Consider the following 25,384-nt stretch of genomic DNA (forward strand, 5'->3'; position numbering starts at 1 on the left):
ATTAAATTTTCCTAGCTGTTAATGACAATTAAAAAAAAAGTAAGTTTTAATTTTTTAGGATCTTTAGAAGATTTTGATGCAAGTATTTTAAAGTTTACATTTTCAATATATATATATATTTTTTTTTTTGGATCAGAATCACATTACTAATTAGTGCATATTTGATTTTGATTCTCATTATAGAATGAACCTAAAGTTGACTTAAAATGTGACAAGATTTTTGAAAAATTGGCTGAGAAATTAAAAAAAAATCCTGATTTAGCCAGCTCAATAAAAACTATTTACCAGTGGAATATAAAGAAGGATGGGAAAGTTGTATCTACTTGGAGTAAGTTTTTAGTTAAGTTCTTGCTTATAAAACAAGTATAATTAAAATTTGCCAATTATTTTTAAAAAATTGTTAAAACAATGCAGGTTTGAACAAACAGCAATTTTAATTATTCTTTAAGAATGAATGAAAGTTAATATGTTTTTTAAATCTGTCTTCTGATGACATCACTGTAAGAAGAGGTTATGTAAGAAGAACATATGTAACACTCTGGATGCTAAAGTTGTACAAAGACTTCTAAATTGGTTTAAAGATGCAATAATTCTATCTTCTATATGTATTAGACACCAAATTTTGAATGAAGGCAAAGCTGTTAACCCTTTTACTGCCAGACATTTACAGCCACTTAATTTTACAGCAGTTTCCTCCGCAATATCTCGTAAATTCAGTGAATAGTGTAACAATGAAATATACCTAGTACTTTGCCTGTATGAATACATCATATTAAATATATTTCCTTTCGTTATAGAAACATTTGAAAACTTTTCAAATGCTGAGAAATATTACACTCGTATTTTGAGGATCGATCGGAAAGTGTTTGAAGTTCACCACATGCTATTTAGTTCAGAACTGATGCTGGTATTTTAACGAATTTCCTTTCATTCTCAGTATTGGGTGATGAGTTATTTTTTATAAATTTTTTTTTCAGAGAAATGTGTAATATTACAATTTTTCAAACTTTTAGGCATTTTTTTGTTTTGTTTACAAAAAGTCATTTCATTTATCAAAAGACTATTCAAAAGAAGAAAATTGTTTCAAAAGAATCAATTTTGTGATTGTGTAATCAAATCACTGTTTGCATTGAGCAGAATAGCATTCTGAGTACACAAGCATAAAATGTTAATAGTTTTCAATGTTTCATGTTTCGCTTTAATTGCATATTTATAACAAAGATAACTATTAAACTGTTCATCTGGCAAAAAAGGCCTTTTTTTAAAATTCTCTGTGAAATGTACTTACAACAGTCTCTTTCTGCAGTAATAGAACTGAGTTCCAAAACATAGAGTGAATAAAAGCTTGAATCTTATTTTTATTTCTTAGAGCAGATAAGAATCATAAAACTTATTCTACTAGTAATTCCTTAGCTGAAAATACTATTTTGTCACAGCAAGGTTACAAATTCACACCATTTCTAAGAAGGTATTTTGATAAATTGATTTTTTTTTTTTTTTTTTTTTTAGTATTTGAACTTGCAATCATGTGTATCATTGATTTTTAAGATAAAGTATTATATTATAAAATGTTGAATTAATTGTATCTGTAAGAAATGTTTAATTTTTAACAATCTCTGCAAAGGTTTTTTCTTTTCTTTACTCATGATCTGTAAGTAGATGTCAATAAGATTTAAATTTAATAATTGTCTTTTTAGATCATTTCTTATTATTTTTTATTATATACCTGCCTTTGATGACCAATTGGCTTGTTGCGAATAATGATTGTGTTCGAATTCGATCAAATCTTTTATGCACTACTTGGTGTTCATAGTTCCTAAAGAAATTAGTTCTAAGCATTAAAATTGTGGCAAAATGGCCATGTTAATTTAATAGCTTTACAACTGCTTTGTTTATTGTGTAAATGAACCTTTCTAATGGAATCGAGTTCCATGATATCATAGTGCCATTAAAAACTTAAGCGTCTAGATGGTCTGTATCAAACTGCACTTGTCCTTTTAGTAATTTAATTTTGCACTTTCTAATTCTTCATGCAAATTGCACTGATGATAAGTAGTATCTTTCTTCCTTAGCTTGTAACAATGGAACAGAATCACATGATTAAATATTTGATGAGATAATGAAAACAATTGGCATTTCATAGCAACAGTAAAATTTGTGATTGAAAAAAAAATTAGGAAAATAATTACAGACTATATAGATATCATTTTTTTAATTTCAAACATTTTTTTAAATTTCAAAATGGTGTTAAAATCAGTTTTATATACTTATATTTTTAGAAGTTTGTACAGAAGAATACCAAAATCTTGTTGAATTTTCAATTGATTAAAATTTTAGTTTACATTAAAAAAAATCGCACCAAAGTGTATATTTCAACTCCCAAAATATTTCTGTGCCAAAATTGGTAACTTGAAGTCAAACAATATATACAGCACCAACACATCTCTCCCTTTTTTATTAATAGATATATATTGTATTGTTATTTGTTAGTAGATATATATTTTTCTATGACTTCAGTTAACTCTTTTTTATATTACAAGCCTAGTATTTACTAATTTTAATTTCTACAAAATAGTTTCTAATCTTTGTAAAATATAGTAAGCAATTCTATAGAATCAAATCTTATAGAAAATCTAGTAAATTTATTGAACACTAGCTGCCTTTGGCGACCAGCTGGTTCTCCAATCTTAATGTTCGTTTAAATTATAATAATTAAATATTTTATGCAATTCCTACTTTAATAGATTATTCATCAAAATATTTTAAAACTTCAAATTTTGATAGTCATATAATTCACTCATAATATTATAAAGGCCTTCAGTCATAACGTAATATGAATTCCTCTAATTTTCTGTTAGCTCTTGCAGAATTTATGCTTTAAATTAAAGTGGAAAGAATTAATCTGTAATTAATATAATAATATTTTTTACTGAAACAAAACATATTTTTATAATATGATTACTGAAAACAGAGTCACTGAGCGTTTAAACTTTATGGGCACTAAAGAATATCTTTCGTAATTTATGTAATATCTCAAGAATTTGTCAACAACATTTTCTCAGATTCATCATGAACCGATTAATAAACAATGTTTAATTTTAAATGCATCAAACACTAAGAAAATAAAATGAATCGTTTAAAATAATCGGTCGAAAACAGGTTTAAAAAAACTACTTAAAAAACGATGTACTTAAAACTATAAGCATATACAAAAAATATATAACTAACATAAATACAATTTAATTACAAAAGCATGCAACTAACCTAAAAATAATTTAAATCAAGAATCATCCGTTGATAATGTTGTCAACAATCGGAACACAATGCACATGCGTGAATTTTCAACGCCAGTTACGGTAACACAAATGCGTGAATTTTTCTACGCCAGTTGGGGTAACGCTATGCAGATTAAAAATTTTTAAAATTTCCTTTATACTGTGTTATTTTAATTCAAAAGTACTTCAGAATAAACCCGAAAGATTGATTAATTAACAATGTTTAATTTTAAATGCATAAAACATTAAGAAAATAAACAGAATCGTTTGAAATAATCGACCAAAAAATGTTATCCTTAGCCTCATTACTGTTGGGAAAAAAAACTGAAGCCTTACTCATTTGGCGTTGGGGAAAATGAAAAGATTTTTTGGCGGGAAAGTTAGTTTTTAATTAATAATTAAAATTCTAATTAAAAATTCAAAAAAAGGGACCCCAGGTGCACACTCCCGACCTCTAAGGTATATATGTACCAAATTTGGTAGCTGTAGGTCAAACGGTCTGGCCTGTAGAGTGCCAACACACACATTGAGCTTTATATAAGTATAGATTATTTATTATTTATGATGTTTAAAGTACATCATTTATGTAGAGAAGTTTTTAGGACTTCATTGGCTGGTTTTATATTAAATAATTACAGAATTTTTATGATAAAATATAAAAAATTTTATGTGTTAAAAGGAGAAAAAAAGTAGTTATGTAATTTTATGCGAATATTTAACTTTTTTTGTGTCTATTTGCGATAATTCCATGAAATGTTAATTAGATGTTTGCTTCCTTTTGGCTTTTTTTTGAAAAAAAAAAAAAAAACCTATAAAAAAAACTATAAAAAAGTTTTTTTTTTTTGAATATTTTAACCAATTTTTAAAAATTACTTACTTTTGAAAGGAAAAGCAAAACACATTCATAATACCATCAAACTTAAGATCTGGTTAAAGTTTTTGAAAAGCTCTTAGATATTACTAGCTTCATAGAAACAAAATATTTAAGCTTTACATTTTACTGTTTGAAATAAAGATTGATGTAGATATTTAGTTAAGCTATTTTTGTTAGTTGTTTAGTTAAGCTTATTTTTTGATGATGTAGATTAAACACATAATGTTGTTTTAATACAAAATGTCAATTAAAAATAAATTTAAAAATTTAAAAAGTTTTCTTTTTAATGATATCACTTTAAATGCCTTGTAATTTCTTTTTACTCAATTTTAACAATTTAAAAATATTTCAGGCATTTTTTTTAACAATAATATATGTTATTGTTAAAATGAAACTGAAATCGCTTCCATTTTTGCTATTAATATTAAATCCAGTTTTAATTCCCCCCACCCCCAACCATCATTGTTGCTATTTAAAATATGAAGATTCAACATAATTTTCTGTGTTGAGTATTTTCAGTATGAAGTATGTTTTTAATAAATATTTTTTAAAATATTCTTGTTGTATTGTAAATTAATGTGTTAAGCCATTATGACCAGGTTACAAAAAAATATATCTAATTGAATTTTTTTGCAACCATTATTAATTCTGGCTAATTGTTGCCAAAAATGGACAGGAATAAAATCTGAAAATGGAGCAAAAAAGTTTTTTAGTACACCAGTAAAAGAATTTTTTTTTTGATACCGAGGAAAAGCTTACACAGAACAACATATTTTATTTGTTAAGAAGTTAAGATTATATTTCATTTTTCAATAAAACCTTTTTTTTTTAAACTGAAATTTTTTTAAAAGGTTGTAAATTAATACAATTACATTCTGTGATTATTTATAAATAAGATTATAGTTTTACAAGCTATTAAACTGAAGTCGAATATCGTTTATTTCTGATGGAGATGATTAAAAAAAAAAAAAAAATGAGTTATTATATTGAGTCTGCAATCATTGCTTGAAAAATCAAAGAGGATGGGATTACTTTTTTACATTAAAAACCGGGGGAGGGATTTCCCCAAAAAGTTTTCATATACTCTCTAAAAAGGCTGTTATCGCCCATCCCCCATAAAAAATTATGGACCTTGGAGTCTTTGGCGTGAATTAAGCATTTTTACTGAATCTGTCTTTTGATTCTTGATGAGTAATCCGTGGCATACGGCTTATAGTATCCAAAAATGGAATTTGTGTTTTAAATGCATTTTTCTCATCCAATCGAAACCAAAATTTGACATAGAATTACAATTGTAGTCGCAAAATCACATATTAAAGTTGATAGGTTTACGGCATTGTGTTTTGAGTTATCAAGTTTACATGCTTCTGGATGTATCGATCGACAGACGATCAACCTTTTGTTAAATTTGGATCAACATTTGATAAGTGTCTTCTGCACTTTAGATGTTAAATTTTTGCAACGAATTTTATCTATCTAGCTCTTTATTTCGTATATTGATAACAGGATAGACTGATTTCCACTGAATGGGTTTTGCTCGGAATTTGATAGACATTTGCAAGTTTGGTGTGAAGACCATAAGCTAAATTTCATCCGTTTAGCACATAACGTTTTTGAGCTATTTTTTATCACAGACAGAGAGATAGACATTTTCCAAAAATGTTTTTCGCACTCACGGAGGCCTAAAACATGGAAATTCGTCAAATTCATGAATTCGAACTTTTTGATGTTTTACAATTCTATCTCTATATTCAGCAATACAAAAAATTTTAAAAAAATGCAGCAAATCTCCATGGAAAATATTAACTATATAAAAATATGTTATTTTGTTATGGAGACAGTTTTTATAAAGGAAAGAATGCAAACTAAAAAAAAAAGTCTTGTTTACGAATTTTCCATTTAAAATTCATATCTTGGTAGTAAATATTATTTTATTTTGATATTTTCTTCATTTGAAGTTTTTATCACTCGCATTTTTTTATTGAAAAATAAATCGCTTGTATTCTATTCATGGTCAGGTTTTAATACAATAAATTGAAAGCGGTTGCCAGATGATAAAAAAGTACGAGTGAGGAAAAGATGCGGCCACACGTTAACCTCAGGGTAATACCTTCAATTTTGAGACATTTGACAGGTTGACGGTAAATTAAACATAAGTCCTGGAGCGGTATGAACAAAAAGAATAAACGAAAAGTGGTGAAAGGCGAGAAAAAATGGTAGAAGAATTTCTTTTTTTATTTGGGTTATTTATGGGAAAAGTGAGATAAGTGCGCCCTTTATTTTCTAGCGTATGTAGTACCGCCAAAAGAAAATTCTCAACTCATCAAAAAAAATCCGTTCTTGAGATTTTGATGAATCTGTGCATTTTAGATATTTCTCACAGGAAAACAAACAAACAAACCACTTTTTAAAATTCTGTCTGTCAACGAATATGACAATCTAAACTTAGACGGACGTGTTTGACAGATGAAATTTAATATGAGACTTTACGTTTTTTAAAATTTTGAATGAACCGAAGCGGACTTATCTACGAAAAGTCTGTCTGTTTGTATGTTAGAATAACTCTGACACGCATTGAACTTTTATTTAGCGTCTCGTTTTTATCATTATCAAAATGGAGTCAAATACTTTATATATGAAACAAGTTTGGAGTAATAGGCGAAACGGTCTTGATTGCAGAGAGAGGCATATGTGTTAAACAAAAAACTTGTATTCATGAATTATGTATATCAGTCAATACTAAAATAAAGTTTGCCGTTCAACAAATGAAATAAAATAGGAAACTCCATCTACATTAAATAGTTTTACAGTTCTTATATATTTTATAAAAAATTATACTGTATACTTCGCAAGACTACGCTTTTTTTTTTTTTTTTTTTCTAAAAATTGGAAACGTTAGAGGGTTATAGAACAATTGGAAACATTAAGCATTAGATTATATGATGCTGAAAAGAATGTATTAACATAAATGTGAGGAAATCTTTGGCAGTTTTCCGTAATTTATTTAGCAATGGGGAATAACGACGACATAATCTATTTAGCTATGTCTACACCATGTTGCTTTGGTGTGTGTTAAATGTTGATATTCAACATTTTAAGATGGGACTGCGGCGTTCTGACAGTGATCAACTGTGTGGTTATTGACCTGAATGACCCTATTTGAAGAGAAGGGAGAATGGAATGGGTGATCATTTTATAATAATTTTTTTTTGCATTTAAAATGATATTTATTTAGATATTGAAATCGTGAAATAATAAGATGTCGATAATGAAACAATCCATATCTGAACTTATTACCTTGTATTTTATTTCCAATCAAATGTTGATATAATGCGTACCATAAATTCAGAGCGTGAATCGAATGAATAAATAAAAAAAATGACAAAATTATCCCAAAATGTGATTTCAACTAAATTCAAGACATGAGTTAGTGTAGTTTAAATAGTTGGCGACTGACCTTTTACCACAGACAAACGAGTAAATTCGCCGAGAAGGATGAAAATATGAAATGAAGAACGATTCGCAGAGAAATTAGAGTTGTAATGAATATGATCTCGATGTACCACCTTCACTTTGTAGAGTATTGTTGACGAATTTGGTGTCATGAAAGAGCAAAATGTAGCCAACTTTGACAAATTTTCACTTGCATCTTTTAACCTATCACGATACACTCGTCTGATATCACGCGTTTTGTACTTCACATTCACTTACTCGTCAAAACCAGGCTATGATATAAAATATATGGATTTTAAAAATCAAATCATTAAAAAAGAAATGAAATGTTTGTAATTTTGACGTTTTTAACTTTTTCCCACCAAGATTTTCCAATGGCTACCTGTTTTTGCTAATTCTAAATACCAATCAAATTTTCAAGAGGGGGGCGGGCGGACTAATATCGCGTTGTTTTTAGGAAGTAATCTACAATTTCTTTAATTAGTTATTACTGAAAATTATTATTAATAATATTAATCAGAAGTACGGAACAGCGTTTCGGCCCCATTACATTCATGTTGATGATCCATTATGCTTACCGGTCTGTTTCATTTTAAATCCACCAGGGTTGAACGTTCTCGCGTTATTTTGTCATGAATAAGTAATCATTTTTATCGTTATACTTTGTCTCAGTGACGAGACTCGTTCCAAAATAACACGCGTAACGTCACTAAAACAGACATTAAATGAATTATAAGAAGCATTCTTTTTGCTGATACCCACAAGAAGTCGCGCACATTTGAACATGTTCACTAGAATACGTTTTAATGGCTGAAGCTCTGAAAAATGTAAAAATTTCTAAAGATTTTTATTATACCTAATGATAACACCTGTCCCATCTTTACTACCTTGTTATTTCTTTATCTCCTAAGTGCGGTCTAGCGCATTAGAACATTGTTTTTGAACTGTTGTGCAAGTTTTGTTACCTGTCATGTTCTTCATTTGCGTTTAAAGTAATATATTCTAAATTTTAATTGCAATGTAATTTAATCTCATTTGTATGTTATAAGAAACGCATTATTATACACTATGAACTATGCTATTTGTAATTTGTATATTTTATTTTCTGTAATTTAAAAATAGTCTTTACGTTGTGTAAAATCGTAGATTCGCATTTTCTCATTTCTTTTAGCTAAAAAGAATTCTTTAGCTGTTTTATCGACTTCCTTGAGGTTATTCCTTTTCTCCCTATTCAAGTTTGTTATGCTGTAAAAATACACGAGACCATAAACGTGAACAGTCTTTCCTTGTATGAAAGCAGAATATAACGCATCTTTAAAAAGGGATTTACGACATCCTTATTATCATGTGAGAACATGATTTTGATTTGGTTAGGAGGTTTTGAAACCCGAAATCGCATAGGCAATGATTATTGAAGCTCGAAATCGCGTAGGCAATGAATAAAGCATAAATGCTAATTTTCATCATCATCTTTTAAATCGCATATATTTTATTACCTGCTTTTACCAATATTGCTCTATTATTACGTATGCTTCTTTGACAGAAGATGCGTTTTTAAAAGGTTGTCATAGAACAGAATACGAAAACGGGACAACTGAATGATATGCTCAGAAAATGAATAAAATGTCTATACTTACTCAATAAAAGTTTTTAAAAAAAATTCAAAAAACTTTTTCAAAGATTTTTTCTGAGTATTGCCATGGTTTTAGGGAGACATTAAAAAAAAAAAAAAAGTTCGTCTCTTTTTAAAGAGGCGAGAAGAAAATGAGTCTTAAACTAGATTTCGGTGTAATTAGATGAAAAAGTGTAGGATTATAAAAATCTCTTGCATATGAAAGAGTTTAGGGTTATAAAAATCTTTTGTATACTTTTTTAAAATTCTGGATTAAGTTTGATTAATCTCTAATATTTTATGGACAATTTGTTGCCAAATTTTTTTCTTCCACTGGCTTGCAAAAGAATAGTCAAAGCTGATCAGAATTTAGTTTTAATATATGTAGTTACTGTGTTGAAATTATATGAATATCTAAGCTTGTAAACTTAAAGACTTCCTCAAAATCGCAAAAACAAATGTTAATTGTGCTTATGAAAAAAATATTGATCCACGTGAAATATTGAATAGGGATGTATAATCGCTTTCATCTTGAATTATTTTTAATGAGGTGACATCAAACACCATATGTCAAGCATAACTGCAAATTGTTTAAGTGATGTCACGCAATTTTTTCGACGCGTATCGCGTGAATATGAATTGACTCCATTGTAGAATTGCTTTTGTTTAACTTCTGTATTAACCTATTACTATCTCAATAAAAAGAAAGAAAAAAAAAAAAAAAGAATCTTGATTGTCTCTGTTAATGTGTCAAACACCATTCCAGCCTACTTTTACTTTTTTTTGCATACAATAGTAAACATTGCGAAAGCTTTTAGGAAGTGAAACAACTCAAATGAACAGGAACACAGCGTGTTTAGGAGACTGTTTATTAATTGCTTTCTCGGATCGCCTGCAACTTCCTTTTCTTGTACCTTAACAACTGCCCCTTTCATCGGTCATTGGACTGCAAGTCTTTCGCTTGTGACTGAATGACCTGTTTTTAAACTTCATTTTTGATCTAGAAATCACGATAGTATACGGGAGCTGAAAGGGAAAGTTTATTTTTACCTGAGTGGAAAAGATGTGGCATAGTTTTCGTCTCGTTCTCGAGAAGAACAGTGTTTGTAGTAAACTTTCCTTCCTGTTCGAATGTTCGAAGCATTTCTTTTATTTCGCCACCGAGTATGGGCGTTCGTATGTCCAGCCATGGTAAGCTAAGGATTATATGTAGACGTAAGCTCTTATTTTCCTCTGTCATTTTGTACCTTAATGTTAATTTGTTTAAGAATTTATATTGATACTTGTTCTAAGAGAGGATGGTTTCTAGTGATAGTAAAGATTCTATCATCAATTGGAAACAATTATATGGATGAACAATTTTTTTAACCAGTTCTTTGGATGAATGCTTGTCTTATGAAAATTCTAATTGGATTTGAATTAAGAACCAAAAGGACAAATCAAGATTTTTATTTCTTTCTTTGCATTAATAAATAATTTCTTGAATTAAATAATTAATGAATAAAAATAATTTTTTTTTTGAAAATCGTTGCTGGGACATTTGTACTATTAATAAAAAGGAAAGTGTATTTACTTAGAGCTAAACAAAGACTTAGAGCTCGAGATTAACTATTAGACTTAGAGCTAACCAAATTTGTTGAAATGTATTTTTAAGACTGGAAATGCGCATTTCAGAGCTGTTTTTTTAAACATTAATTGAAATTTAATCATTAAAAATCACCTGAAATTTTGACATGTTTTCCCTTTATATCTGTCGAAAATATAATAGTATCAAAATAAGGCTTATACCATGATAAAATTCAAAAAATAATCTTTTAACGGATATCAATTTAATTACTTTATAATTTTTTGTCTGTTTTTTTAAAAAATAATTTTAAGCCTGTTTTACAACGGTATATTTCAGTGTTGTAAAGAAACTCAAATTATTTTCATTATTGTTACAAATATTTCATCCTGGATTTTTCTTCTATTATTGATGATCAGAAAACGGAGATACAGCTTATTTTTCCATATCGAACAGATGTTTTGTTTAAAATATGTTTTTAATAAATTTTATGACATTTCGTTATATTTACAACTAAGGTAGCAATGATGCATAATTGTTAAAGCGCATTTATGTTTGAATGTTTTCAACACGCATTTATGTTTGAATGTTTTCAACACGCATTTATGTTTGAATGTTTTCAACACGCATTTATGTTTGAATGTTTTCAACACGCATTTATGTTTGAATGTTTTCAACACGCATTTATGTTTGAATGTTTTCAACACGCATTTATGGTTGAATGTTTTCAACACGCATTTATGGTTGAATGTTTTCAACACGCATTTATGTTTGAATGTTTTCAACACGCATTTATGTTTGAATGTTTTCAACACGCATTTATGTTTGAATGTTTTCAACACGCATTTATGTTTGAATGTTTTCAACACGCATTTATGTTTGAATGTTTTCAACACGCATTTATGGTTGAATGTTTTCAACACGCATTTATGGTTGAATGTTTTCAACACGCATTTATGGTTGAATGTTTTCAACACGCATTTATGGTTGAATGTTTTCAACACGCATTTATGGTTGAATGTTTTCAACACGCATTTATGTTTGAATGTTTTCAACACGCATTTATGTTTGAATGTTTTCAACAAAACAAGTATTTATATCAGTTGAAGTTTTAATCATTTTTTTTTTTTCAAATTAAAGTTCAAGTTTAAGGTGGGATGATAGAAATGTAGGCAGCTGCACAGTGAATAGAATGGTGTAAAGCTTTTAAAGTAATACTACTCGCCTATCAAAATTTCAAGTCGAAAAATTATTTTGCCGCGAAAGCCGTTAAGAGCTCAGCAGTTAAAATATTTAATTGAACATTTTAGAAACTATTAATATCGTCAAAAAAGCTGGTTGCAAAAAAAGCGGCTAGAAGGAGATAAATAAAAATAAAAACTCAAAATTTTTATTCCTTTTAATTAGCTGTGATAATGCAAACAAAATTATTATTAGTGAATGGCTATAAAAATGATTGGAATGTATGAGATTGTATTAATTATTGTTCTTGTGTGCGACTGGATATTAGTTGTGTTTTAAATTAAATAACGTTTAGCTAATTTTGGCTCTTGCGCCATTAAATCCCACCCATCCGTCGATCCAGCTAACAAAACAACCAACCAATCCACTATCAAATCAAAGAACTCATTTTTTTGTATTGCTTTTGCTCTTTGAGTTTCCTCGAGCAATTTATTTAAAACTCAGATTGGAATTGGAATTCAACCGAACCCTTCACGTTTGTTATTACTTCTACATATTCTCCTCTTTTTACTTAATGTTCGTAATTTCACCAAAGTTTTAAACTACACTTTTACACTTATCGAGTGTAAAGGCTAAAATGATGCCAAATTTGACTTATACAACAGTGTGTTAGTTACTTGGAAACTCAGTTCCGCCCCTCGATGTACAATATGCCAATGCCTTTTGACAGTCCGACACATTCTTATAGAGTGCCCACGTTTGAACTCTCAACGAGTTCAATGTTTTCATTCGCCTCACCTTGTTTTAAAAGACATCCTTAACAAAGATCCTCATCCTCATCTTTTTACCTTTTTAAAAATGATAGGCTTCTTCTATTTTATATGAGTATTGTTCATCCTCTTTTAATGCTTCAAATCTTTACAACAGTTTTTTCTTCTCTAGAGCAGAGGTTTTAAATAACCTTTTAAAATGTGACCATGTACCTTTTTAATGAACCATATGTATGCATTTACCTTATGGTTGGCGCTGCATAATCAAAAATGGTTTTAGCGCCAGTAAACTTCATCAAACTCAAACTCAAACCCGGATAAGTTCATAATTTACTTAATATCTAAGAAGATTTATTTCTAATTAAGAAGAAAAATCAGTTAACTACAATTAAAAAGTAACATTACAAAAGTAAAGTTTGAAACCGAAAGAACAAAAGAAAGAGAAAAAAAGGAAAATATTTGAGACAAAATATGAATTTTTTCTCGTCATTCGTTACTTTTGAAATAAAATCTTAAGGATAATTACTTTAAAATTAAATGGACGTAATTTCATTATAATCTTTTCAGAAAACAAGTGAAGCATTTATAGATAAATAGACGACAAATAAGCAAGTTTATGTCAGAATTGTAGCAAAAATTAGCATATATTTTGATTGACAGTTTTGATATGGTACAGAATTATTTGAAGTGATAATGATTTTGTGAGTCAACATAATTGTGAGGCATAACTTATTATTCTATCATTTTTCTTATTTTCCGCATCACTGAATAGCTAATGATACTTACGCTGTTCATGAAATAACACAAACATTAAATTCGGAATGCTGTTTTTTTTATAATCATTAATATAATTTGATGAAAAGCCTGAAAACGCATTAGCTATTGTCATCCAATATTATAGCATTGATTAATTCATGGCTTTATATTGTATACAAATCATGTTCTTTATATGTATTTTATGGATTTTAAATTGCTGTAATTAATTCATACTCTAGTTTAAATGCAAGAGAAATCAATTAAAGGCGATTCAAATTTTTTGCCCAAAACATTATAATTTGATAATGTCATAGGCTTGATTCATTTGTCACCCGGTCGTATAGCTTGATTGTATCAACTATTACATTTTGTGCATATCGATTTTTATATCATACTATTTACCGAAACATTTCCAGCTTTAAAGCATTATGTTAAAAAAATATGATAGGGTTGATCGGTAATACATGATTAAAAAAATTTTAATATTTATATTTACTTAATGATATGAGAACTTATAAAATATTTACATTGATTAATCACATCTTTGTTGTTTTTAGGCATGGACTTATAAGGAGGAATAGCATATTACAAATTGAGTTTAAGGCTAATTTATTAAAATTAAAGAAAAAGTTGCATGAAAATAAAATTTATATCTCAGAAAAGCTTATTTCCGATCTTTAAAGTATTGCAGTATGCTCTGAAGTTGTTGAGGGAAAGCTTTAGAATTTCGCTACATTTTTTTTTTTTTTTTTTTTTTTTTTTTAGAATTTCGTTACATTTTAATTTTAATATCTAATTAAAATATTCAAATTCTCTCTTTTTTTTTTATGAGCACCTGCTACCCAAGAAGTAGCTTCGTACTAAATTTGGTTGTTCTAGGTCCAGTAGTCTGCAATTAAAATGTTTCGAATGATTTTTGCAATTTGCTGTTAGAACGAGTTTTGGATCACGCATATCGCAATTTATAGATGCCATTCTGTAAACATTATTCATCTTAAAAAAAATCTGATATTATTTACTCGAGATCAGTGATCAACATAATTGAGTGATGTCCGCACTGTTTCATTCATATGTAAAACAAGGTATAAAAGTTGTTTTGAATAAAAAAAAAATATTTGATAATTCTGTTCGCAATAATGAATTTGATAATTCATTTGAAATTTTTGCTAGTTTTCTCCATGAAACAGAAATTTCAAAATTTCAAATCTGTGAGAAATTTTAAAAACATTATAATAGACCATGCTTTATTATGTTTATTTTGAGTGCTGTGTTTGTTGCAAATATTAAATGAAATTTTATTATCAGATTTACTTTGATTTTTAATCTCTAACTTGGTGTAGTTTATCAATTTCAATAAATATATTATGATTATTATTATGTGACATAACAAAATATGCATCCGGAAAGGTTATTTTCGATATTTTTGATTCTGTTCATTCGAGTCTGGTCAGCACCTCCGGAAGTACAGATGTTGATATGATACATTATCAAGAAATTATTGCAATCTCAGACTAGAACATTTTTGGTCGACGGCACAGTTTTGTTGTGCTTGGCAGGAAACCGAACGTTGACCGTAAATTTTATCCATCCATTTAGTGACATAATTTTAATGTTTTTTTTTAAACGGTTGATTATAAGTTCATTTTTTTATAGCGCTGGATCTAAAAAATGGCCCTGGATCAGTCTACAGAGGAACTCCCAAGAATGATAAACCAGATTGTACATTCATATTAGAAGATGATATTTTCACAAAAATTATGGATGGATCGGAAGATCCTCAAAGGGTAAGTTTTTATTTCTGATATTGGTTTATTTATGCATTTTAATAATTTTTACAATTGACTAACTCTATGAAACCTGCTTGTTAAATGAATGCATCAGCATTTAGGATTTAAATTTAATTTTTTCTCTTGCAAGTGCAATATAATTGAGTAATGTTTTCTTACAAATATAACGCATCTTATTAGAAATTATCCAAAGAATATATTTTATAAAATTAAATAGGGTGGTAATGCATTATATACTACCAGACTAGAAAAGATTTAAGTATATCAAAAAAAAAAAAAAAGTGACAAGATTTAAGGTTGATGTGCGATTTCTTGCCAAGCATGCAGAAAACCTGCCAAAAGTACACTATTTTGTATGACTACTCAACTTTACACCACACTACACCTCCGTTTCTAGAGCTCATGTCGCCCAATTTCAGTTTGGTATAGCTGTAGGTGGACTTTATTTAAAAATATAAATAAATAAATACACAGCAATCAGTTGGAAAGAAACATACAAATGACAAAATATAAATATGTATAGTGTAACAAAAAAAAAAAGATAAAAACTAGAATGAAAAATATCTGGAGTAAAATAAAACTGGATGAATGAATCTGATAATATACAGTATGAATGAAAAACAAAATAAAGCAATTATAAAAATTATGTACTTGAGGGGTACTATTATGATTAGAATACAAGGTGTATTGAATAATGCCCTAAAAACTGATAGGGTTAATCTAATTGAAATAGTTCTCCATGATTATTTGTATGACTACTAAAAAATGGTACGAAATGACTTATAGTGTTGCAATAAGAATTGCCAATATATTTGGCAAGAAATCGCCCAAAAATAATTCAATATTGCCAACTGCATATTAATCTTAATTCTAAGTAAAAAATGTTTTAAGAGCCATAATTTGCTTAGTTTATTTTTGAAATGGTAAATTTTACTATATATTATGAAAACATACATAACTAGTGTAATAAATGAACTTTGAATACCAAGCCAATTCTGCACCTTCAAGCTGCAAAATTTTAAAATCATAAGTTTATGGAATGAAAAGTTTTATATTTCCTTTAGTTTTATATTATATTTCCAGAAATATTTCTTTCCTCAGATTATATTTTACGAAATAATTTCATTTTTGTTTTATATATAACTTTTTTTGAAATATATCATATTATTGCCCAAATTTTACTTATCTTCCATTTTTTATATGATAGTCAGGCACTCAGAAACGAAAGTATTATTTGAAATTCTTTCACGTTTGTATCGTGTGCATAAAAGATTTGTATTTCAATTCAAATTCCTTCATTCAATTAAAAAAAAAATCAACATTTTTATGAATTTATTCTATTTTTAAATAATGCAAAGGAATAATGTATTGTTTTTACTGTAAATAATACAGTTTGAAGATACATAACTATGTTTTTTAAAAGTCTGTTAATTCTACTTCTACCTAAGGTATTAAGGTCTTAATGTAATTTATTTAAACTTAACATGAAGCAATATAATGAAGTGTGCTACAACATGCAATTGGAAGTTTTTATAGTTTATTTTTTTGTTGTAAAATATATTTTAAAATTGACTTTTTTTGTTTAGGCATTCATGTCAGGTAAACTTAAAATCACTGGGAATGTTCTTGCTTCTCAAAAATTACAAGCAATCTGGGAGAATCCAGAAGAAGAAGATGAAAAGATGTCCTTTGCTCCATATAAGGGTGAAGAGGTAATATTTTCTTTCTTATTATTTGTGAAGAATTCTTTAAAGAAAGAGAAAAGTAATTGTGTTATTTTGTTGATTTTCATTTGGATGTCTCTGGTTTTATTTAAATGATTATTTTTAACTTAATTTACTGTTAAAAATCTATATCAACACATTTCCCTTTGGTAAATTATATGAAATTTACAACCATGTACTTCAAAAAATGATAAGTCTTAAGGATTGATTACGATGGTAATTTTTCTCAAAATTCAATAGCACTTCGAAGGATGCTTCTGTGGAATTGAGAGAAAGTGCCTCCCCCTTTTCTTTCAATAGCATATAGAAACAAAAATGTAAACATAATAATTTTCTTGCATTTTAATAGTATTAAATGGAAAATATTTAGTATATACTCATTTTTAGTATATGAAACAAATGACAATTAAGTGAATTTGACAAGATTATTTCAATTCACAAGTGCATATAAATCATTAAATTCCATTCCAATGAAGACTAGAGGATCAGTTTAAAAAATTCTTCAAATCAATTCTTCAATTTCTTGCTCAGTATTTTTGTGAAGATATTAATTGATGGCAATAGAATGAAAGAAAAATATTTAAATCATACATATTAAATTAGAAATGTTATTTTTTTAAGAGAATAAAAATGAAATTATTTAAAGAGACAAATCTAAGAAAAACAATTTAAATAGGAAGAGTAAAAAAAAAAAAGTGTACTATCATAAGTTTTTATTATGATTAGAAGTAGAATTGATTTGTAGCTCTAGAAACATTACTCTTTGAGTTGCTTTTTGTCATGCACACTAAGTGATGATAAAATGCCATGCACTTTAGAGCATAGATTTAAGCTATTCACTTCTGTGGCTTTTGCAGACTGTACTTTTAATTTGTAAACTCACTATGATGATTTTTGATGGGGAAATAAGTTTTTCACATTTTAATTGTGTTTACAGAGTGTCAGTAATTGATGATTTAATAAATTTTCCTGTGAAGTCATTAGTTATCAGTTAAGAAAAAAAAGTTGGCAAATATTATAAAATACAACTGAATAAATGCAAATAGGCTTTACAAACTCAGTAGATTGGACAACACCCTTTCTGTGTAGACAAGTGAGCTCTTATGGATTAATTTATTTTTATTAAAGCTTAGATATAGTCTTTTTATAATATATTAAACTGGAAATTTTAGGAATTGACCATGAAGAAAATTATATTCATGTTGAGAATTGAACTATGTTATTAGTTTTTCATACATACAGGCAAAGGGAAAGCATTCCAAATATTTGTTAAAATTTATGAGGCTAATTTTTAAAATCATTTCTCATTAAAACCTTTTTTAAAAAATATTAATTCTTTGGGTATTTTTGACATCTTGGAACAACAGACATTTGTTTGAATTTATTTCATTTTTTTTGTAATACTAATTGTTATCTCAGTATCATGCAAGTTGTATAATAATAAATAATATGAATTTTTGAATAAAATCTACTGCTTTTACATTATGTGACAAAAAATTAATGAACTCCAAATGAAAAAACAATAATAAATCATATATATATTTAAAGAATTAATATTTTAAATATAAATTTTTGTATTTAATGATTTCTTCTCATCTTCATTCTGTGTATTTTGTTTTCATAGCCACCTATCGCCATGAAAGCTGATTTTGTGTTTGAGGCATTTGCAGAGCGTTTGCATGAAGAGCCTGAACTTGCACAGAAGATAAAAGTTGTATACCATTGGAATGTCCTTCAGTCAGGAAAGAAAGGCTCTGAATGGAGTAAGAATTTATTTGCTGATAAAACAATCTTTGCACTAATCTTAGAGAAAAGGCTAATAGTGTAATATTAGGCTAATAGTGTAATATTTTTAAACAATAAATTTTGTGAAGTTCCTTAATTTTATGATCAAATAACTTTTTTACCTGTATTTCTTTTTATTGCAAATTTAGAATGTAGAAAATTGCAATCAAAATTACATAAGAAGAACCACAGTTGTTTAACAATTACAATTCAATTAAGTTTGCAGGGGACCAGTTAAAAGTATTTTGATAATTCTTTTCTTGCTTTATAAATTTCCTTATTGATAAATTTTTTTTTATTTAATGTATAAATATGGGTATATGTTAAAATTACAGTAGCATGCAGACATGATTGTTAGTTAAATCTTGGATAATAAGTAATAGGCAAATATGTTCTTATCTATCACTACATAATTTTTTTGGGAAATGTAAAATAAATGTAAATTTAATGAGATTCATGTGGTAATAAAAGATCAGTTAGTTTTCTGAGTACTAGAAAGAGCTGGTATCTAAAAATATTCCAATTCAAGATGTTTAAAAGAGCATGCAGTTTATTTAACTGTATCTGTTGATTATATTTGTTGGATTATTATTTTTTGTACTGTAAAACTTAAATGTAAGATTTTTATTTTCATAGCTGTTGATTTGAAGAGTGGCTCTGGTTCAATTTATCGAGGACCACCCAAATCTGGAAAAGCTGATGTTACGCTGACAATGGAAGATGAAGATGTTATTCTCATGATGTTAGGAAAACTTAATCCTCAAAGGGTAAATTTTAAATCATTTATATCATTAAGTCATGTTTTATTATACTGTATTATATATTATATTTTACTATGTATTTTACTGTATTGTATGTTGTATTTTACTATGTATACATATTGTATATTGTGTTTTATTTTATATTACTGTAAAAGAGTACAAGGGGTATTTTATTATGTAGATGATTTCATAAATTTATAACTTGCCATTGCAGTGCTTACTCTAGTGGATTTTTAGTTAATTGCTGCGATCCAAATAAAGATTATAGTCAAAGCTACTTGCAGGATATATTCTTTATTATTCATTGACTCTTTTAATATTAATTTAATATCATTAATAATGATATCCAAGATAGTTAATATTCAGAAATATTGTTTTAAAATTTGAACCATTGTATTTTCGAAAAATCTTGAATATGATTTTTGAAAACAAGAATTTTAATTTTTTTCTATTTAAGAAATTGTAAGCATTAAAAAATTAATTGTGTACTTATTTATAAATTATTTAAAATATTAAAAATGAAAAATTGATTTAATATATAAAGCGTTTAAAGATTACAAGAATTTTTAATTTCATTCATAATTTTCTAAACACAATTAGTTTATTATAATTGTGGTAATGCAGTAACTTTAAATTTATTACTGAAAACACTGTTCTAAAAATTAAGATAATTGAATTCTGTATTGATCTATGTGTTTTTATAGGCATTCATGACTGGCAGATTGAAAATTAAAGGTAACATTATGTTAACACAAAAACTGAATCAGCTTTGGCAAGAAATTTTGAAATCGGGCCGTGCAGTGGAATTGCCTGTTTTGTCTGCTATTTTGGGTGATAAGGTAGGTCCTTTTTATTTTTATCTATTTTACTTATGAAGTATTATGATTATTATAATCATAGAAAAATATGTTTGCTGTGACTCGAATTAAGCATGAGTGTGATAATAAAATTTTGTGTGCCAGAGAAGCTAAAAAGGGTGTTTCTCTTATTCTGTTCAGTTTCATGGTAAGTATGTTATTATAACCAGATTTAACCAACTAAATTAGACTGTTTTAGAGTTAAATTATCATAATTATTGCAAATAGAATTTTGTTTTATGGAAATATTGACTAAAAATAATTCAATGCTTGAGTTTTTTTTTTTTTAAACTTTTACAATACATTTTTGTAGAATGTATGCAGAAGTTAATTGGTCTTAAATAATAAAGCACAATAAATTTAAATAAACTACAGCTAGTCGTTTCTGATTTATAAAAACATATGAACAAACATTATAAACAATTTATACATCTTGTTTCCAAGAGCAAGACAGCTTCTCTCCTTTGTTCTGGTATAAAAATAACATTAATTTAAATAAGTTGCTGAAAAAAAAAGTCAGAGCCAAAAACATCTCTCATGTATTACGTTTTTACTTTCTCATATATGTAGCATAGAGAAAATATAGTAATCATCAAAAAATTCGAATTTAAGATTTTGACGAATCTCCACATTTTAGACCTCTCCGAGTTCAAAAAATACACTTTTGGCAAATGTTTGTCTGCCTGTCTGTCACAAAGATAACTCAAAAACACTTTGAGTTAGATGGATGAAAATTGGTATACGATCTTAACATCAGATTAGTAGATTTCTGTCAAATTTCAAACAAAATCCATTCAGAGGAAGTTTGTCTCTCCAGCTGTTCAAATGCAAGTCAATGCCATAACCACAAAATGGAGAGAGCTAGATGAATCAAAACATATACTTAATGTCTATAGTATAGACACCTATCAAATTTTGAGCCAAATCCAATTAGAGGTTGACCATCTGTTAATCTGTACTTTCAGAAACTTGTAAACATAATAATCTATAAATGTAATGATTTAAATATATTAAATTTAATATGGAATTTTGTTGTTACAAATGCCTGAAATTTTCTTTTCAATTGGTTGGTAAAAACATGTCTAAAACACAAATTCGATTTTTGGATACTATTAGCTGCATGCCAGGGATTAACTGCCAAAGAACTCACCAAGGATCAAACAATAGATGTAGTAAAAATGCTAAATTCACTCCAAAGGCTAACATTTTGTATCTATTGTTCACCAGTTCCATAGAAGGAGTCTTCTGGGATAACAACTTTATTAGAGAGATGTGAAAAAGTTTTATAGAGACTATTTCCCCTGCTTTTTTTTATCATTTAAATTATGATAATTGCAGCAGTTATAAATTAACTAGATGTTGAAATTATATAAGTAAATTGATATTTTATTATTATATGCCATTTTTAATATTACATCTTTTATTTTTTATTATTATTTTATATCTGCAGCCTTTTGATCCTACTCTGAGAAGTGAAACTAGCTTTGTGGAATTAGGCAAGAGAGTATCCAGGCAACCAGAGTTGATTACAAAGTTAAATACTGTTTTTGAATGGAATGTTACAAAGGATGGCAAGAAAAAGACACAATGGAGTAAGTACTGACAAGAAAGCACAAATACTAAAATGTCATCTAATATGATATAAAACAAACATAATTTAAAAACTAATATTATCTAAATATTTTATTTAAATTGAAAATCTAAAATAATTATTTTGAAACAAGTCAGTTGTACGAGTGAGGAATTACCTAATGTAACTATTAAAAAGCAGTAAAAGAAAAACTTTAGAATATTTTTCAGTTAAGAATAAAGAGAGAATAAAATAGTAACTTTATTGAAGAAATATAATTTATTGAAATTTTCAATTAATTATAAAGAGAGAACTGCATGAAAAAGATCTATAATTTTTACTTACACTTAAATTTATTGAAATCATTATAATTTTATGTGTGGAGTTAAGAACATCATTGTCTGCAGATAATTAGTAATGTTATCTTCTTTTTATTCTATGTTTTAAATTTATTTTGCATTTCATTTTGGATACTGAATTTGATTTTCTATTTATTTATGTCACTGTTTAAACTAAAATTCTAGGTAAATTGATTTGTTGATTTTAATACTGTTCACTTCTTCAAATGGCAATTTTATTTGTTTTTGGTATCATTAAATGCTTCATTACTTGAAAAGTATAAAAACTATTTTTTTAAAAAATGCTTTGATTATTTAAAAACAAATTCAAAACTAATAAAAGTTTTGAATAATTTAAAATACTGTTTATGATGATTCTAAATGCCTTAAAGATAAACCAAATCATCATTTCCTTTCCCCCCTTCATATTCATTTGCTTCTCCCCTTGAAGTGTTTGTCTACTTTTTTTGTTTTTTCAGTATTTATTCTTGAAGTACGAGTTTTCTCTTTCAGAAGTTACCATATGTAGAAATGCTTTTAAAAATATATTATTGCAATTCTTAATTTACTGTTAATTTTTTTTTATTGTATTAGTTATAAAGAAAATGATTTATATTCATGAATTGCATTTGTATCATCCATTGCTTACTTAGCAAAATATACTAAAAAATTTATTTTATTCATTATTAACTTTTCTGAATATTTATTTTAATAAACCTGATAATATTATAAAATTGAAAAAAGTGGATTCTCAAAACTTTTTTCGCCTTTTTAGATATTTATATATGTTGTAATAAAAAAAAAATCATTGTTTTATAATGAAGTTTATTTTACAATTGCTATGGGAGTTGAGAATAATTGAAAATATATTTTTATATAAATCTTATTAAGGTGCATACTTAATAATTAAAATAATATTCTTAGAATTTAGATTTTTCTGTTGTTTGAATCTAATATTCTGAAAATTTATGAGGAATTTGTTAAAATATTGCTTACAATAGTATTAAATGCTTTAAAGATATGCCCAAGTATATTGAATAACAAATTTATTATTTATGTAGTCTTGGATTTGAAGAGTGACAAAGTTATGTTGTGCCGTGGACCTGCAAAGGAAGGTGTAAAACCTACCATTTCAATTACCATTGATGATGATGTCTTTGCTGACTGGATTCAATACAAAAAGAATCCAAATCAAGTAAGCCTATTTCTTTGAAATTTTGCACAATACCCTTTTAACGCAGAACAATGCTGCAGTGAAAATGCATTATTTATAGTTTTTAAAGTTATTATATTCAAAATATATCGTTACCTATTTGCATAACTTAAATGCATACAGATTTGTTTAGATTTTAACCCTTTGCACTTGGAAAAGTAATTTGATGCATAATTATTCTCCTAATACAAGAACTTGTTTATTGTTCCGATAAATTATATATATATATATATATATAATTTTTTTTTTTTGAATTTCCTGCATTTATTTTTATGCATTTTTAAAAATTAAAATTGAAAAAAATAAATAAATAAATAAAACGTCAAAATCATTCACTGTCATGAATGCTGTGTGAGAGGCATCATCTGAGTGCTAAAGGTTAAAATATTACTGTATTTCGATTCATCTATAAAATTCTTATCTTGTGATTAATATTGATATAAAAAATAATTAGTTAGTGGAACAAGAAAATAAGTAATCTTGATTGAATATTTATTTATTGACTGCTGCAATAATTTATAAAATTCTTTCCATTAATTATTGAAAATAAATTTATGTCCTAAAATTTTATTAGTTATGAAATACAGAATTTTGAATTTAGCTATTCTTATCATTTCTATTTAAATTGACTTGTTTCATGTTTGTGAAGGAGTTTTCTTATTAACTTCGCCTTTTTGATGTAGCTTGCTATAAATTTTACATGTGCTGAATAGCTTACACTATGATGTGCTGAAATATTCTTATGTTTTTTGGTTTTTTTGAAATTTTGTGTGTGATGGCAATACACTAGTTTATTTTCAGAATTTAATTATGTTAATTGATTAATTTGATTCCCTATAAGCTATAAGTCACCCGTCTGGTTGTGAATTTCAGAATGATGATGAAAATGATTTTGTCATTCTATAATTTTTCTATGAATTAATTGCATACTAAGGAAAAAAAAAGTATCATTAAAGGCAGTCTATTGAAATAATACTTTCTTGTTTGCTAATAAGCTTTTAAAAAACTTTTTATTAATTTATTAAAGATTTTGATGTTTTATTGTTTACATTTCTTATTTATGTCGATTTTACATTGCTAACCTTTTGCAGTTTCAGATAGTTCCTTAAGATGATTACCATAATTATACTTGTTTTAATATGGGTTCTAATTTATTTTTTAAAATTTATTTTCTAGGTTTTGTCTGATAAAGGAACAAAAATAGAAGGTGATGCATCTGTCGTATCGAAACTTTTTGATAATCTTAAAGTAGCATCAAAATTATAAGACTGTGTGCTTGGAAGGCGATATATTAAATGATTAAATTTTTGCACAGAAATATATTTCAATCACATTTGAAAGTGGGCTGACATACAGATATATATGTATGGAAACTTAAAAATTTTTTTATTATATCGTTCAGTATTTTTACTTTATAGGATGTACAAAGGTATATTTTTATATGCAAAAGTTTATATCAAATATGGCATTATATTAATTTTTTTTAAATATGAATATTTTATTAATGGTTGCAATGTTTAGGGCTGTATATGGCTTTTCTACTTTAATTAATATTTCTTTGTTAAATTCTTTTTCTTTGTGTTTGTTGTATGTATGTTTGTTATAATAAAAAGTTTATTAGAAAGTTTATTTTCTCTTCTTATATTATGCATTTCATTTAAAATATATAAGAATTCTCGTTTTTAACAAAAAAAAAAAAAAAAAAAAAAAAAAAAAAACTTTTAAACTGTTATTAAAACAATGTTTTAGAATGATTAGTATCTGAATAAATAATTTTACTTAAAGTTGACTCTTTTACTATTTTTACTGTAAGATTTAATTATAAGAAATTGACTTTGAATGCATACAAAAGTAAAATTGAAT

General features: G+C 27.0%; 1 protein-coding gene across 2 annotated transcripts in view; it reads left to right on the plus strand.

The window, feature by feature from the left end:
- LOC129955732 (peroxisomal multifunctional enzyme type 2-like) overlaps nt 1-25,148 on the plus strand; it is a 57,738-nt gene extending 32,590 nt beyond the window's left edge. For both annotated transcript variants that reach the window (XM_056068247.1, XM_056068248.1), the window contains 9 exons: nt 184-328; nt 15,140-15,270; nt 16,860-16,985; nt 18,622-18,760; nt 19,419-19,549; nt 20,248-20,382; nt 21,851-21,992; nt 23,370-23,503; nt 24,698-25,148. In XM_056068247.1, the coding sequence (XP_055924222.1) occupies nt 184-328; nt 15,140-15,270; nt 16,860-16,985; nt 18,622-18,760; nt 19,419-19,549; nt 20,248-20,382; nt 21,851-21,992; nt 23,370-23,503; nt 24,698-24,787 (1,173 nt within the window). In that variant the 3' untranslated portion in view covers nt 24,788-25,148. The remainder of the gene's footprint in view (nt 1-183; nt 329-15,139; nt 15,271-16,859; nt 16,986-18,621; nt 18,761-19,418; nt 19,550-20,247; nt 20,383-21,850; nt 21,993-23,369; nt 23,504-24,697) is intronic.
- Nucleotides 25,149-25,384: the final 236 nt, after the last annotated feature.

The sequence above is a fragment of the Argiope bruennichi genome, chromosome 2 (assembly GCF_947563725.1).
Source record: "Argiope bruennichi chromosome 2, qqArgBrue1.1, whole genome shotgun sequence".
Taxonomy (NCBI): domain Eukaryota; kingdom Metazoa; phylum Arthropoda; class Arachnida; order Araneae; family Araneidae; genus Argiope; species Argiope bruennichi.